Here is a 16,528-nt window from a genome sequence, read left to right on the forward strand (position 1 = left end):
CCCCCCCCCCCTCACTTTTCAGCTACCCCTTGAAATTTCGAATTTCATCACACTTCTGTGTAATGGTAATTCTCCATTTTGTGCTTCTATAGAAAACGATTGGCGCATACCGAGAGATTTCTGTTGTAGTTATTAATTAGGACTTTTTTCATCGCTGCGATAAAGTAGCTGAGACGAGGGTGTTTACTTGGAGAAACCTAAAGAACTTGAAATTGTCAGAAGATTTCTTTTTTATCCTCTGGGATTTTGTCGATATTCAGAGAAATTGAAATTTTATAATTTTTCATTTTAAATTCTGTCTCTTTCTGGAAACGTTGTTTCCTTCACTCTAAATTTCCTACAGTAAAATCTCACTCCAAGAAAGTGAAAACGCAACCACCCTTGAAAAAAAGTGGAAATATTTCACTTCTTGAAAAAAGAGTGACGATCTTCACTCTTTTTAGAGTGAATTTTCATTTCAAAAAAGTGAAATCTCATTCCAAAAAAGTAAGATTTCACTCTAAAAAGAGTGAAGATCGTTATTTTTTTTCAAGGGTGGTTGCATTTTCACTCTCTTGAAGTGAGATTTTATTGCAAGAAATTTAGAGTGTTGATGTTTTTCTTGACAGTGCAAAATCTTGACGATCAGTTATATTCACGCAAATTAAGGTGAGAGCAATATGATCTTTTTCTTGACAGTGCAAAATCTTGACGATCAGTTATATTCACGCAAATTAAGGTGAGAGCAATACTTAATAGAAGACAGTAAGTTCGTTTGCGTTACACTCCAATTTATTTTAAAGCGTTCCATTGTGTTAAAAAATTCTCTAATCTCTTATCTAGAATTTTAATAAAAATATCTGCGCAGAATCCAGGAATTATTAGGTAATTTTTTTACAAGATTTCAGTAAATACCCTGTGATAAGTTTAACGTGAAAGAGATTACGAGTCGCTCTCAAGAAAGAGAAGTCGAATCTTCCAATATGAATATATTTCGCATTATATAAATTATATTAATTCGAGATCACATCATTTATTTGAAAAAGAAAACCGTGCGAATGGAAAAAAAAACGCGCGGACAGTTTGCGCAGCTATCGCGACTTAAAATAATAACAGCAGCAATGATAAAACGACTTTGCTCTCGCTAAATACGTTGTTATGACGGCGTGAAGTAAATGCACCACTGTTATCATCCTCGTGCCTCCGACTGCATTGTCCTGGTGGTTTCCGGCGAAATTCTTCGCGACGCGACCGCCGTTACGAAAAAGCCCACGTATCTCCAAACCTCCCCTCTCGCCTCTCCTCTTTTCTTTTTTTTATCTCCATGAGGTGAGGCATAAATAAGCACTGCGTTTGTGCGCCTCGTGGGTACATAATGGAGTATTATGTGTCGGAGATACCGCCGCTGTTCCTCTTTCCCCTTCACCGTCGCGCCAAAGGGGGGTGTGTGTACAAGATACTTACTGCAAATACCTATGGTGCCCCGTATCGTGCTCTGGAACGATGATAATACGTCCCATTGTACGTGGGAAGGCGAGAACACAGTTTATAAAAATTGTAGAGAGGTGTTAGCGTTCGTGATAATCGATAATCGTGCTATAACGTAAACATGATAAAAAAAGAAAGACACACGAACATACAGGGCGTCTTAAGATTAACGGACAGTTCCATTTCTTGACGTATTCATAATTTTATTGTCCTACTTCGAGAAAAAAGTTTTAGTTTTTATGATGGTCAGTGTTAAGAATTTTGAAAAGTTAACAATCCGAGAAAAAATATTCATACCTGGGAGATTTTTGTTCAAAAAGCCTTATTTGTAGAAAATTAAATTAATTAACAATTTATTAATAATAAATTCTAATACAAACGCGAAAGGCTTTGCGAAAATAATGTTCGTGATCTTCAAAATTAAATTGCTTAACTGTGTGAATACTTTTGTACGTCCAAATAATATAATTTTTTATTTTTGTTTATTTCATTAAAATAATATAGTTTATTATATTACATCTTTTTGGATAAAATAATTTTTAGAAATATATAATCTATTTTATTCTTTGTTAATATATAAATTGCTAATTGATGTTTACTTTCCAAAGTAAGTTTAATTATTTAAAAGGTATCTTTCCTGTACGAATACTTTTGCATTTATTGTACAATTGTTGACGAAAAAATTATTGAATTATTATTAGAAATTGTAAAAACCTTCAAAAATTTAAAAAGAACTTAAGCTTATTAAATCATTTATAATAGGACTTTTGTTTAACGACTCTTGTCGTCATGAGATGATTATGGAATTACGTTGTAGACCCATCGCAGCCTAACTATCGCGTTCTCAGTTGCGAAACTATTCAATTAAGCCGGTCCCTTTCCTTGTAACGCACGTGGAACCCTTCTCAGCTGTTCCTTTCCCTTTACTTTACTGACGTATAATGACATCGAATTCAGCTACATATTTACGATAACGACAAGCTTCAACGAATCTGCGTCGAATGAGAAAATTGGGTAGAAATTAAAAGACAATTATTAATAAGTGTAAAAGATAGAATTCTTTCTTCTTTATTACAAAGACAATCTGTCTTGCAAATACAAAGACGATTTTTTATTTTTTTATAACTTTATTTATTATTTATTGTTAACTATTAATTACTTTAATTTTTTACACATATATTGATATTTTAGAAATATATATAATTTCTATTTACACATATATTGATATTTTAGAAATATATATAATTTCTACAGAAAAAATTATTATTAAATTAATTATTTGTCTTATTATTATACAATGTTAACGGCAAAAAATCTCTTTTACTAACAAAAATGATAGCGATTTTGAAACGAGATTGAAATGATATTTGAACTTTTATTAAACTGTTTACAAAGCAGACTGCAATTATTGAGAAAGATCAGCTACATTTTAAAAACGTTCTTTCAAGTTAAAAAGCAAAAATTCCAGTATTCAATCTTTAATGTAAAAAAACTATTGCATAATAGATTTTATTACAATCTACTTCGCAGAAAAATCTTTTCTTCATAAAAACATAAAATTTGAAAGAGATTGTTTTAACTTTGGTTATAAAATTATTACTTTCAATAGTGTGAAAAAATGTGATGTCGAGAAAAACGTATTTAACATTTCATATTAATGTTTTTTGTATAGATATCTAAAATAATTACTGCGCTATTCTACTATTATATATTGTAAATTAAAATTTTTCGATTCGACAAAATATTCATTCAGCATCTCTGACGCACTCATTATTAAATAGTAATTGACTCGTTCATAAAAAAATTTTTAGAGAATTAAAACGGAGTCAATATCTACAAGCAATGATATTTGTATGAGACACTAATAAATTTTTAAAACTTAATATTTTTCATAATTGTACTTTTTATACACTTCAATCATTCTTTAATTGAACTCTATTTTTGACCTTTATTACTTCCTTAAATTTGAATTATGTTTTAGTCTTGATTTTGTATTCAATTGCAATGATCATTTTTAAATTAATCCATTAAAAATGTCAGTAGCAAAATAAGTTGCGATTTAAATAATTTTTTAATCTGGAAATAAATTTTGGAGAAAATAAATTTATTGCGTAATGTTAACATTATATTATGAACAAATTAATAAGATTGTCAGGCAATAAAACAACTTAACTAAATTTAAGATCTCTATATTTGAAAAAAAACGGAGCAGATGTTTACTTGAGTTCTTGCATACTTTTTCGGAAAATACAACAAACGCGCGCTTAATTTTTGCGTACTGATTTCTTTAATATCATATTAACTTTATTAATTTCTTTAATTTTTATGTAGACCTTTAAAAATACATTTTTCAATCTTCAAATTTTTATTACACGAGAAAAATTTTATTTTTCAACACAAATCAAAGTTTTCTAAACAATTTTTGTTATATAGAAATTTGGCATCTTCCTAATTCAACATATTTAAATACACAGAGTAGTATGTGTCTAAAATGTTTTAATACTTTGTATCTACTATTAATTAGTGATTGATCATCACTAGTACCATTAATACAATACTCACCACAATTACATAGTCATACCAAACACCAATAAAAACAAAACAAATTGCAGTCGAATCTAACAGTACAATGTTACAAATTACTAACCACCTTTCAGAGCTCTTCACATGAAAGAGCATCCCGACTACAAGTATCGGCCGCGCCGGAAACCAAAGTCTCTGGTGAAGAAGGAGAACAAGTTCGGCTTCTCGATATCGCCGCTGATATCACCTGGCGACAGCCTGGCCAATCTATCACGCGGTCTTCTGCCACCGTTGACGCCTCCGACGCATCATCCATTGATGTCACACGAGGACCTGAAGATCCCGCGCTTCTTTCCACCGTTTGCCTACCCGCTGTATCCCTTACAGCACAAGCTGAGCGACGAGTTTAACGGCGGTAAGCTGGCCGCCGATTTGGCCTTACAGGCCCTCTACACCGGCAGTCCCTTTTATCCGAGCCATCAAGCGATGTCCTGGCCGACGGGCCTATCAGCAGCCGCATGTTTACAACCTAACTGCAGCTGCCCGAGTCCGCCGAAGGAGCCTAAAAGGCCGTTTCCGCCGTCCAAGATGGATGATCTGCCTTTCCCGAGTCCGGCAAGGGCCGACGATGACGCCGTCGTCGCGGAACGAGAAGAATCTCGGTATCGAAAACTCGAGCTGGACTTCTCCGCCAATCTGGAGAGTCATCATCATCATCATCACCACCATCAGGAGGACCGTTCTCAGGATCGCTTCTCTTCATCCTCATCCTCGTCACCACCCACGGAACAGTTAGAGAGATCGTCGACGACGACAACGACGACCACCACAACATCGTCCTCGTCATCAAGCGGTAGAGTCGATAGCGCCTTCTCGGTTCAGAGTCTGACGTCGACTTCCAATGGCTCGAATTCAAGCTCACAGCGTGGACACGTCATATGAAGGCCACTCCCGGTTCTCCCGGATTTGAACTTCCGGGGGAGCCTGATGCCGGCCGCGTGGCCGACTACCGATTGGTGGCGGGTCGCTCCGATGCTCTCCCCGATCCCCCAAACGACGGTCGTGAATCTGAGCACCGGTGTCGTCAAGGAAGACGCCGTCCACTTCCAAGACGAGCAACAGAGGAACTCGACGACCGTGTCCAGGCCGCCAAGGAATGGCGTGCATATCGCCAACATGCAGTGATCCAATGAATAATTGTTGCGCAATTCTCTGGACGAATATTTTAGTATCTCGCAGTCGAAAGTGAATCAGTGCTATCGCGCAGCTCTTGGATAAATGAAAAACGTTGAACGAAGCCAAGGGCTTTCTCCTTTTTAACGAGGACTCGTTTTTGTAGTTTGATCTCTTTCGGAGTAACATAATCCAAAATAATGAGCGGGAGAACGACTTATGGGTGAAGCGTCCGCCAGAAAAATATCGGAATCGAAGAGTAGGCCGTATTGAAGGAATAGCTTCTCGACCGCAGTCGGAGCTGACGAACAGAAATAGAAATCGATAACTCGGCTATACGGCCCCGAAATCCCACAAAGAGCGGGCGCAAAGGGTCCTTTCGACCGGATCGTGCACGCGAAGCTGGATGCTAGAGGAGTCCAATTCTGATGAGATAACCAACCCTCTCACATGCCACATATTATGGGGCGGGCGGGCGGGCGGACGGGCGCGTTCGGGGGGGGACACGGTGGGGAAGGGAGGGAAAAAAAAAGCTCTTCTGGCGGAGGCAAATCTCTTCTTTGGGACGCGGCCGTGCGAAATAAGCCTGAAACGTTCTGAATGCTAACGTAGAGACGCGTACGAACCCCGACGACGCGGTTTCGTTGTATCTCGCAGCGTCGCGTCGCGCTGCGCTGCACCGGCTTTCGCGACGAAAGCGGCGAAAGCATCGATACGGCGAAATGGAAGACGCGTGGCTGGCTTTGCGAACACTGGTCGCGACGCGAATTCTTTTCTAATATTATGGGAAAATCAGAAAGACATTCTCGAAAGTTATCAGAGGTACATTACGTTCCATCTCACTTGATTTCGTCAATGTTGTCTGGTAATCCGAATAACGAACAGGATTATGTTCTTAACTTTTCTCCAACTTTTGCGCAGAGCGTCGTTACAATGTTGTATTTCACGTGTTTATAATATTTTGACATTTTAATTTATTGGGATTAAGAGGCTTATCCTGATTGTTCAATGAGGAGACATAAATTGAATGAAAATTAGGACATTTTGAAAAATATAGTATTTACCGATGTACATAATTTTACATCTGAAAAAAATAGAAAATAAAAAATGAAAAAATATTTATATATCTTTCATAAAATGTTTACGAATCTCTCGATTTTGGACCAATGTTCCAAAAGACTCGATCTGAAATTCAACGAAATTCAAATGTGTAGATACTATTTATTGTGGAAAGTCACGCGTTTTCCATTTTAATTCTTCTCAAAATGTTTTCACCGAACTGTCCGACGGATAAGCCTCTTAATTCATAACACCAGACACGCGCGATATATTTTATACGATCTCGTTTTTGTTATATGTGTAACGATTATTGTTGACTTGTTAAGGCGAGTTGTAACATTAACGCTCGTTCGTCGAGAGTAATCCGCCGACTTCTCCTCCTTGTAGAAATTCCCACTAAGTATTTCTAACGACCGTAGCGAGCACTGATGCGAGTTCATTAGCGTGTACCCTAACGGGAGTAAGATGCAAGTAAAACATAAAACGTATCTAACGCATAGAAAAACATATCCTCTCTTTCTCTCATTTTCTCTCTCTCTCTCTCTCTCTCTCTCTCTCTCTCTCTCTTTTTCTCAATAATCACGCGACGCATTTCGCGGACGCATAGCGACGCTTCGATTAACTCGATTAATTCGGAACAAGAATAACGCGGATGCGCCACGTTAATCCCCGCCTCGACGATTACGATACTATTGTTAATTACTTCTGTAATATAATATATGCAACGCGTTTGTAAATAAATCTCGATCCGAATTAAGGAATATTGTCCCCCATCCCTTGAACTTCTTGCATTTTTCAAACATGATTATTTAGGAGCGCAAACAAGGAGACTTTCCTTTCCTTTTGTCAGCAGAATTTTTACCGGTGTACATTTCAGATAGATATTCGCAGTCTTTTTTTTTTGTACGCTCGCGTTCTTATCGAAGATCAAATATTAGCGAGGACAGCCTAAAAGTCTACGTCTGAAGTTTCAGCTTATCGCGAGGCTAATATCGCGCGAGTGAATACGAGCGCACGCTTTGCACCACCCTCGTGGTTTTTCCAAGGAGAGCCGCGAAATTAATCGGAGGGGGTGACGACGAGGAAAATCTCGAGGGCAACGTGAAGTTTCCTCCTCCGTGCCACCGTCGCCTTCCCCTTCTTACCGGGGCCTACAGGGCGGCTCGTCGTGTTTTATTTCTGATAGCGACGCCTCCGTCTCGCTGCCACGGGGACATTATCGCCACCGCGAAGGACCCTTTCTTCCCCCATAAAGGCAATCATGCTTTCTCCGCGGTGAGATAACGGCGGGAATGGCGGCACGTTCCCTCTCTGTTCCACGACAATCAGTAGAATTCTTCGCCGCGCTTGCGATCGATTTCGCAAGGAACGAATACACGGCTTAAAAGTCGAGATATGTATATAAATCCTTAAAACAGTTTCAAATAAAAACCACTCAGAGGCGAGATTTAACTTTCAGATTTATAATAACGTGAACCAATAAATAAAATTTTCTTATTAATTCTTACTCACTAATTATAAAAAATACCAACAAAAAAGTATAACTTTTTTCTTATTGAAATGTTTATCAGAGCAACATTTTTAATAGAAATATCTGCTTTATTTTTCTTTAATCACTTTTACGTGAATTTAAAGTTTTCTTTTTCTTTCCTTTGAATATGAGAAAAAATACATAACAACTTATAGATGCAACACACATGAGGAGCTCAACTTTTTATTCCAACTTGACAACTTGAAATACAGGCTATAAACTTTTTCCAAAGTTGTTTATTGCAAGCGATCTACTTTGTGATTTCAGAATGAAACAGTCGCACATATAATAGAATTTATTTGGCATTTATACAAGAAGAATTCGCTATATTTTTAGATTTTCAGAAAACAAATCTTTTTAACTACACAAAAATGACGTGTTAGGACTTTTTGAGCATCAGATATGAAAAAAATCGACGAAAAAGCACAAACTGTAGATTTTATTAGCATTATCAAAGTCTTGTTGACTAGTGTAGTTTTGTAATCGTAATGTTCTTCTTTATTGAAAATATTGTGAAACATTTTTCCGAATGTCTAGGATCTATCCAATCCTATTCGAAATCCATTCTAGTCCTTTAGGATGGAATATCATTGGTGGAACGCGAGTTTCTATGCGCTTTCGCGAATAACGCCCGGATTGTTCGAAGATGACAACGACGATGGCGGAGGGCTGGTAAGTTTTACAGTTGGTGCACAAAGACGTGGAAAGAGGAACGTGCGGGGTAGAAGAGCAGCAACGACTATCCTCTGACCAGGGAAGTCTACGCCACTCCATTAGTATGCGCGGAAGTGCGCCGCGCTCGATTGTGGCGGGTATTGTCATCGAAGAATGTCCTCGTTGCGCGTAGCTTCACGGCTCCGGACGGTTCCCTCGGTAAGGAGACGAAAGCGGGAATTCGAGTGAAATGTAATCACTCGTCGAGAGTGAGCATCGAGAGAACATCCCGACCACACAGTTCATCCGACGCGGGTGCGGCGAGGAGGAGGACGACTCTGACAACGCTACGTGTCGATAGGGGTATCTTAGGAGCAACATTGTCTTCTTGATTTCAGAGAATTTCAACTTCTCCGCGCCGTCATTGCGCAGCCCGCAATTGAATTTTACATCAACGTTGCCGCGAGTACTTCCACGCCGGGGCACGCGAGAAACTTGTTTCATTTAGCTGGAATTAGCCCGGTGCACAATCCAGTAATCTTCGCCAAAACACGAGCCAGGGGGTTGCGCGCGAGTCAGATTTAAATGATCTTTCAGCCTCAGTACCTAAAATTTCCACGGAGATAAGGCGATGGTAAAATCTGTTTCGCCATTTTACTGAAATTAGCCGGGAAACACAGGGATCCTCTTCGGGGATTCCCGCGTCCCGAAGGGGGTGGGACGGACGTTTTAATTGCGTCGCTCGTCCACGCTCGGCGATATCAGCCGCGCTTTTATGCACGGCGTAGAGAGGAGGCGCGATCGTTTGATTGCGGAAAATGACGGGCGGCAGTGGGCGCGAGTGGAAGTTTTGAGTGGGCGTCGGTCCCGGCAGACAATGAGGCATTCAGGCGCGGCATTGTGCCGGCCGACAACTGCGTTACCCTAGACAAACCCGAAATCACCGGCGCTATCGCCGCTCCAGATCCGATTATGCGAATAATAAAAAGCGTGATGACAGAGTGAGCGAGAGAGAGAGAGAGAGAAGGGGTGGAGAACGAGAGATAGGGGTGGGCGCACTAAAGGTTAATAATAGCGGAGCCGCGTGGCTGACGCCTCCCTTATCGTCTTACAACAAACATCTCGTATCTTTATATTCTTTAGATTGCACAGCGAGATACATGAGAATCTTCTCCGACAAATTTTTGTAATTAATTTAAATTAACAATTTCTCGGAATGTACTAAGAGGTCTAGCCTAGCGATATTAAAAACGAAAATTAAAATTTCTCGATTTTTTTTTTCAAAGTTATTATGCAACCTGTCAAATATGTATATCGAACATTGTATTTCAGATAACAGGGAGAATGCAAGAACCAATTTCACGAAATTACTTACGGCAGCCTACAATTTTCTAATTTTTGAATTATGCATTTTCCAATATTTTATTATGAATATCTCAGCGGTTAAACATCTTGAACTGTAAAGACTACGAGACTATGATAATGACAATGATAACTATCGAGTGTATATTAGGTAAGATGGTTCAATTTCGAACATGATTCTGAATGAAATAAGATTTGAATCCAATTTTCGAGGTCCAAGTTTGGTAACTTTCTCACATTGTGTGGAGAGTTCAAATTTTATTACTATCTTACCATCTTACTCTACAATTTAGGATGACGAGATTGACGTAAAATTTAAATGTGCCGCAAATGACAAGACGACAGCAACTGCTAAGACCATAATATTAAAACTGCATAAATATATATAACAAAAGAACATGTCTAACATTCATGACAAGTGAGGTAAGATGTGAAGAGAAGCAGATTGAAAAGTAGAAAGTGATGAAGAAGAACGAATGTCAAAGAGTAATCGTAGAATCTACACTGAGAAAAAAACGCTGTTGATTCAATTAAAGTCTATATTACGGGCTGTCACTAACATAAGTGATTAATTCATGTATATTTTTATTGATATAAAAGCTTGATTATTGACATAATGATTTATGTCTTTATGTAGCAGTTAATGTATAAAGGTGGCATGGAATTTTGTAAAGGAATGGAAAGGATTTTGGAGAATGTGAGTAAAGAAGGGAGGAACAGACGTCACCATGAATTATTGTTACATTTGTTACCTATTTGCTTGGATCTCGATTCGTGAGCGATTAGCATTTCTGGATTGATAGATTCATGCCATCGGTGGCTCATGCCGTCGTCCCGTCGCGGGAACGGCCGTGAACGTCGCTTAATTATGCATTAGGGGAAGGAGATCGTCAAGTCCGACCGAAGTTGGCGAACTTGGTTAATTAGGAACGGTAGTCAGACGCTGCCTGCCATTGTCCGGCGCTGTTGACTTCCGGCCTTCATGCCCGTCTGTCTCACCTCTCGCCGACCCCTCCCCCAGCGCTCCCTTTCCCTCTCCCTGGTCTCCATCCGCGTTACAGAGGGGCTGAGGACTGATTGTTTCATTGTTTCCGACCCCACTGTCAAATGCCACCGACCTGAATGGGGTTATTGTTGTTTCAGGCCACGCCGCAGACAATTCTCGGGGTTTTCAGAGTGCGCGCCAAGGCCGACATCCGAAGCGCAACTTTCGCCACCGCCCTTTTCACCCTGCCTTCCACTGTCTACGAGTGATATTTTTATTAAGGACGATACATATAGTTATTATTTTTTCGTGGTTTTCTTAGGGTGGGATTGAATGGCAGTCGAACCTGAGAATGTTCTACGATATCTGCCGACAATGGAACTCACTTTGCTAATTTCTACCACCCTTAAAAAATATAAATCACAATGTAATCGAGTATCGGTTTATCAAATTTGATCAATGAATAATTTCAATTTAAGAAGCAATCAATATTTAATTAATTTGTAATTTATAAAACAAGATGATTTTTTTTTAAGTGGAGTGTTTTCCACGAAAGCTCTTCAATGATTCTTTTTAATGATTATTGGGTAACCACTCGCCATTGATTGAATCTTAGAACGGGAAGTTTCCTAGGAATTTCTGGCCATCCGGCACATAACGAAAGTCCCGGTCAGTCCAGCGTTTTAAAATGCGAGTCCATTGCACCACGAGGATAAACATACGAATGCATCGGGGCGGCTGTTCGTCTTCGCCCGGCATTCCCGAACGTCGTTTCGCCCCGTTCGTCGTACTCTTACCCCAAAAGGAGAGCGGGACCGGTAAAATACTGACCGGGGCAACATTTCACGGACGGATCGCGTCCGTGACCGGCGCGCGATACGATCGTCGCATTTCCCGTGGACGCTCATATATAAGGCGAACTTATGCCGAGCGTAAATTCCCGGGGCCACGGAGGTCCTATCTTATCGCAGTCACGGTTTGCAAGGCACCGATAGAGACCATGCCCAGACATTATGCGAGATTGAAAAACCTGAGGGGCTTCTTTCGACCGCACGTCGGACTTCCGGTCAACGGTCGTACGCGGCAACCGGCGAACGGCGCTCCTCGATCTTTCCGAGGGTTGTAAGATCGAATTCGCGGATAAGTCATCTCGCGGAGGAAAAGTCGGGGGAGATCGGTGAGATCGCTACTTGTGCATAGAAGAATTTTTCCTCTTCGCGTTTCCCAGTTCTGTCCGAGAAATGAAATTTTTATAAGTTAAGTCAGATCGTGTACTGGCAGAAAGGTTTACATTTTTTTGAAGTTTTGAATGGAAAAGAATTCAGAGTTAGCTAATGTTTGAATATTTGGAAAATAAAACAATAAACAATTTTATATAATAAAATTACATAAATAATATTTGAGTATACAAAAGTCCGTAGCACTTCGTTCTGTGTGACCATCATCGATGATCCATGTTGAGCTTTCTATTCAGGCAGTTTGATATTTTGGCTGTAAAAAGAAACGTAATTATTTCATATCACAGGTGATACATAATTATGATATATGATGTGTTATTAGATCTCCTTTATAATAATAATAATTTTTTTGACCATTATGAAATATTTGATAAACGTAAATAAACATTCCTTAGTCCACACTAAAATTAGCCCGGAACGTGTTAATGGAGATTTCCGATTACATTGATTCACACTGATTTTAATAAAGATTACCGAAGAGAAAAAAGAATCGGTTGCCAAGGATCGTACCTTCTAAATCCTTTGGAGTGGAATCTCTCTTTAAAAAGTGAAAATTGAGCCAATTTTAAAAAAGAATGTCTCAGGCCAGTATTCAGTCGATCCTTATTTTAAAATCATTTTAAGTAACGTCTTAAGATGCTAATACAGCTCTCTGATTGGTTCATGACATCTTAAGATTTAAAAGACAGTCTTAAATATGAGTACCGGCCTCAATCTTAAGAGAAGGAGATTTACTCTAAAAGTTTTAGAGAACATATACGTATCAAATGTCAAGAATTCTTTCAATGTACGAAATCCTTCGACATCTCGCAAGTTAGAAATGACTATGAAACTATGATCGCAGGTAAAAGACAGGACCGCACATCGCGCGCAAGAGAGAAAGTAAGAGAGAGAAGAAAGAGAGCCGGGCAGAAGGAAACGAAGAAGGGTGGTCCATTCGCGAGACACTTCATCATGATTTAACGTCATAAAAGTCGAATAAGGTCCGAGATGCCGCGTGATGCCCCAGCACCTCCTCCCCGCGGATAGGAAACAAAATGTCGTAAAATATCGAGAAAGCGCGACGTCGCATTGCCGCCGACTCCTTTCTACCACGTTCCTGGATGACCCGGGGACACCAGGCGGGTGACGGGGGTCGGCAGAAACGTCCCGGTAAATACAAATAAAAATGGAAAGCCGGCCGTAATGGCCGGTGGAAAGCATGACGCATACCTATAGCCACGGCTGTTTCAAATTGATATTTCGAAAGTGCCACCCTCGTACACATCCCCTACCCTTCGTGCCGCAAGCACAAGCAGAAACACCCACACGCGAACGTTCTTTATCGCGATTGCCTGCCTTCTCGCGCTTTCGTCGAACGATACTACAATACCCGTTCCTTTTCCTCTTTGTTAGTATATTCCCAGATTCGGAGACTTTCTTTCTTATTTTCTTTCCGTTTTTTCTTATCCATTTTCTCCAACTTCCTCTGTTTCCTTTTTTTATTTCTTCTTCTTATACCTTTCTTTTCATTCTACCTCGTCACTTGCATTTTTCCTTTTCTTCTCTTCCTTTTCTCATTCTCAAAGTCTTTCTTTTTCTCTTTTGCTTCCTTACCCTCTGAAATTTTACCACTAATATATTAGAATGATATATTAATATATATTACAGTAATTGCAATGTTTCGCAAATTTTTTTATTTGATCTTTCTTTTTGATTTCACCAACTTCTTCTTGCTAATACTTTGTTTTCTCATTTTTCATCTTTTCTGCTTTCCTTCCTTCTTCTTCTCTCTAATATATCCATCCAGATTTACGGCCTGGCCCGAGCCTAGTTTGGAAAATTGACTTTATTTCCTTTCGTCGATCCCCGCCACTTTTCTGAGCTTATCGTGCCACCTCGGAACCGGATAGGCAATTTCTTCACCAACCAAGATGCCACTGTTCTTTAAAATTCTACATTAACCTCAATAACATTGTGTTACAAAGTATCTCAACATCTGAATGATGAATAGCGCGTATTTTTAGCTACTAACAAAAATATAAGACTTAAAAAGTTCTATTTTTTTGTGATAAAACTTTTTTAGCCTTATATACAAATTAAAAAAAATCGATTACTTTATTTTCGAAAAAACGTTAATTTGAACAATTTACACCATTTTTTCTTTTACTTTACGATAAATACATAAGAATAGCCATTCAAATGTTGAAAAACAGAAACTCTGCAGTAAATCAGTTACAATTATAATATTTGACATTAAATATTGTAAATAAATTTCATTATTTTAATATATCACTTGAAGTTGTACATAAATGGTCTTTGAGAAACGAAAAGATGATTAAAATTTATTGCACCATGTAACGATTCCGCGCGGTGACGAGAATCGAGGAGAAATCCCAAAATTTCAAGATGCGTGTCGCCTTGCAAGCCACACCTCTCATCCGTCGTTTCATGTGTAACGCGAAGCACAATTATATGCACGTGTATGTGTGTTTCATGTATTATATGGTGTATGGTCGCATTGATATCCGCGCGCGTGTAAATTATTTTTCACATAACAGCGAGCACCGCGATACAGGCTTAGAAATCCATGCGCCACCGGATATGCATCCAAATATAATGCACTTCTCCTCCCCTATCCTTCCTCCCCTTCCTCTCCCCTTCTCCTCCCTTCCCCACCCCCTTCTCTTTTTTCTCTACTCTCGCCATTTTCGAGCACGACAAAAGAAGGATTTGTCGCGAGGCGAAGCTCGACAAAACCTTACACCCACCCTCCCCGCCACCGGTGACGCCTCGCCGAGCTTTCAGAATGTTATAAACGCGTGCGTGAACGTGCGATTCGTCAACGGTGTAACGCCGTTCCGCGAACGCCATTGTTGTCGCGGCGGATTTCGTGTTTCGTCGATTTTGTGTCATCGATCCGCCCGAACGTACGAAAGAAAATTCAAGGGGGACGTATCTACGGTTAATGCCTTTACCCCCAGAATTTTCCCAATTATAGACGTTATAATTCATTTATTTCTATTCTGTCGATTGAAATTCGTTAAAATAAAAATTTGTCAACGTTCTTTATACGTCGATAGATAAATAGAACACAATATAGCGGTTTATTGTGCCACTTGAAGTACAGTACTGTATTATGATCGGTCGAAAGTCGAGCGTTTCAGCGTCGTCTTCGTCACCATCGTTGACGAGAAGCGTCGTCCTCTAAGCTGATTCGCGGCAATTAATCTGCCTGCAAACGAGAGCATTTTCATTTTCGCTGATGCCCGCCCTTCGCAGACCAGCAGAATAATAATCCATCTTAAATAACCCGCGGGCTGAAGAAGAGACGCTCGAGAGGCAGCGCCGCCGCCTCGTCTAAACGCCAGGCGGACGCCTCGAGTAATCTCGACGAAGGATTCAATTACCGGGTGCGAGAGCGGGCGAGATTTAAAAACAGAAATTATGCTCGCCGTGACTCGTATTAGCGTGCGATCTTTCGCGTCCTTCCGCGAAAAAGGGCTGTTCTCCAACTCTGGATCCTCTGCGAATCTTACCCGAAATCGTTCCTGAAGAACATCGTCAAACCTACCTTCTTGAGAGTCCAGCAACTCTGTCAAAATATTTATATTAGATAATATTTATTCTATACAGATACTTTATAGTCGCAATCTACTTTTAGTTCTGATTTTTATCTGTATGCAACCCCTTCTCGATCGGCAAATCTACTTGGTTCTTAATTGTCTAAGACTGTTAATTCATCATACCTTATCCAGGCTTGGATCACACGCAATTAACGATTCACCGCGCCACCCAAACTATGTCAGATAGTTTACAGAGTTAAAGCAAAGTGATTCACTTGTATGTGTAGGAAGGTAATAATGCACGCGATCTTGTGGAGTCTTCTGGGTGTGTTTATTAAATTCCCCAAACATTGTTTAATCTTATTAACAGTTTGCTGATTAATTTCGTTACTTAACATAGCTATAAATTTTGCATTAAAAAATATAATTAAATACAATAATTATAAGATATATATTTGTCGACTTAGTCCTGTTATTACAAATTGTATTTTCATATAATAGACACTTTGAGAACGATTTTTCTTCAACAGAGATATTTATTTGCATACCATCACTTTAATTCTATCTAAAATCCGAAAGCCTAAGAATTAATTCTATTACGTTTAATTTTATCTTCGTGTACTTCAACGAATTAATTTACTTTCCTATTTTCTTCTTTTCTTATCATACTATTCTTATTCCCGAGAAACAGGCAATTAAAAACCGACAGTTTTTCGACGCAGTGATCATGTCCAATCATTTCAGGATACTCGCTGACAATTGACCGCACGTTACACAATTATTTCTTCCACTCCCAGCGCGGGGATGTAAAAGGGGTGCTTATCAACGTGGAGAAGGGCGCAATTGGGACGTTCAAAATGCACAGGGACAAAGTCCGGAGTGGTTCGAATACAAATAGAGCGGCGGGGTGGAAGTGTTTCTTCCGATATGGCTGCGGCGACGGTGGTGGTGGTGGTGGTGGTACGCGAAGTATAACCGGGGAGAAGTTGAT

General features: G+C 39.6%; 1 protein-coding gene across 1 annotated transcript in view; it reads left to right on the forward strand.

Moving 5' to 3' along the window:
* Positions 1–4,946, forward strand: part of LOC108764638 (SOX domain-containing protein dichaete) — a 12,196-nt gene extending 7,250 nt beyond the window's left edge. Inside the window, exon 2 of the mRNA XM_018512967.1 lies at positions 4,125–4,946. Within this exon, the coding sequence (XP_018368469.1) occupies positions 4,125–4,932 (808 nt within the window). The 3' untranslated portion in view covers positions 4,933–4,946. The remainder of the gene's footprint in view (positions 1–4,124) is intronic.
* Positions 4,947–16,528: the final 11,582 nt, after the last annotated feature.

The sequence above is a fragment of the Trachymyrmex cornetzi genome, unplaced genomic scaffold (genome assembly GCF_001594075.2).
Source record: "Trachymyrmex cornetzi isolate Tcor2-1 unplaced genomic scaffold, Tcor1.1 scaffold441, whole genome shotgun sequence".
Taxonomy (NCBI): domain Eukaryota; kingdom Metazoa; phylum Arthropoda; class Insecta; order Hymenoptera; family Formicidae; genus Trachymyrmex; species Trachymyrmex cornetzi.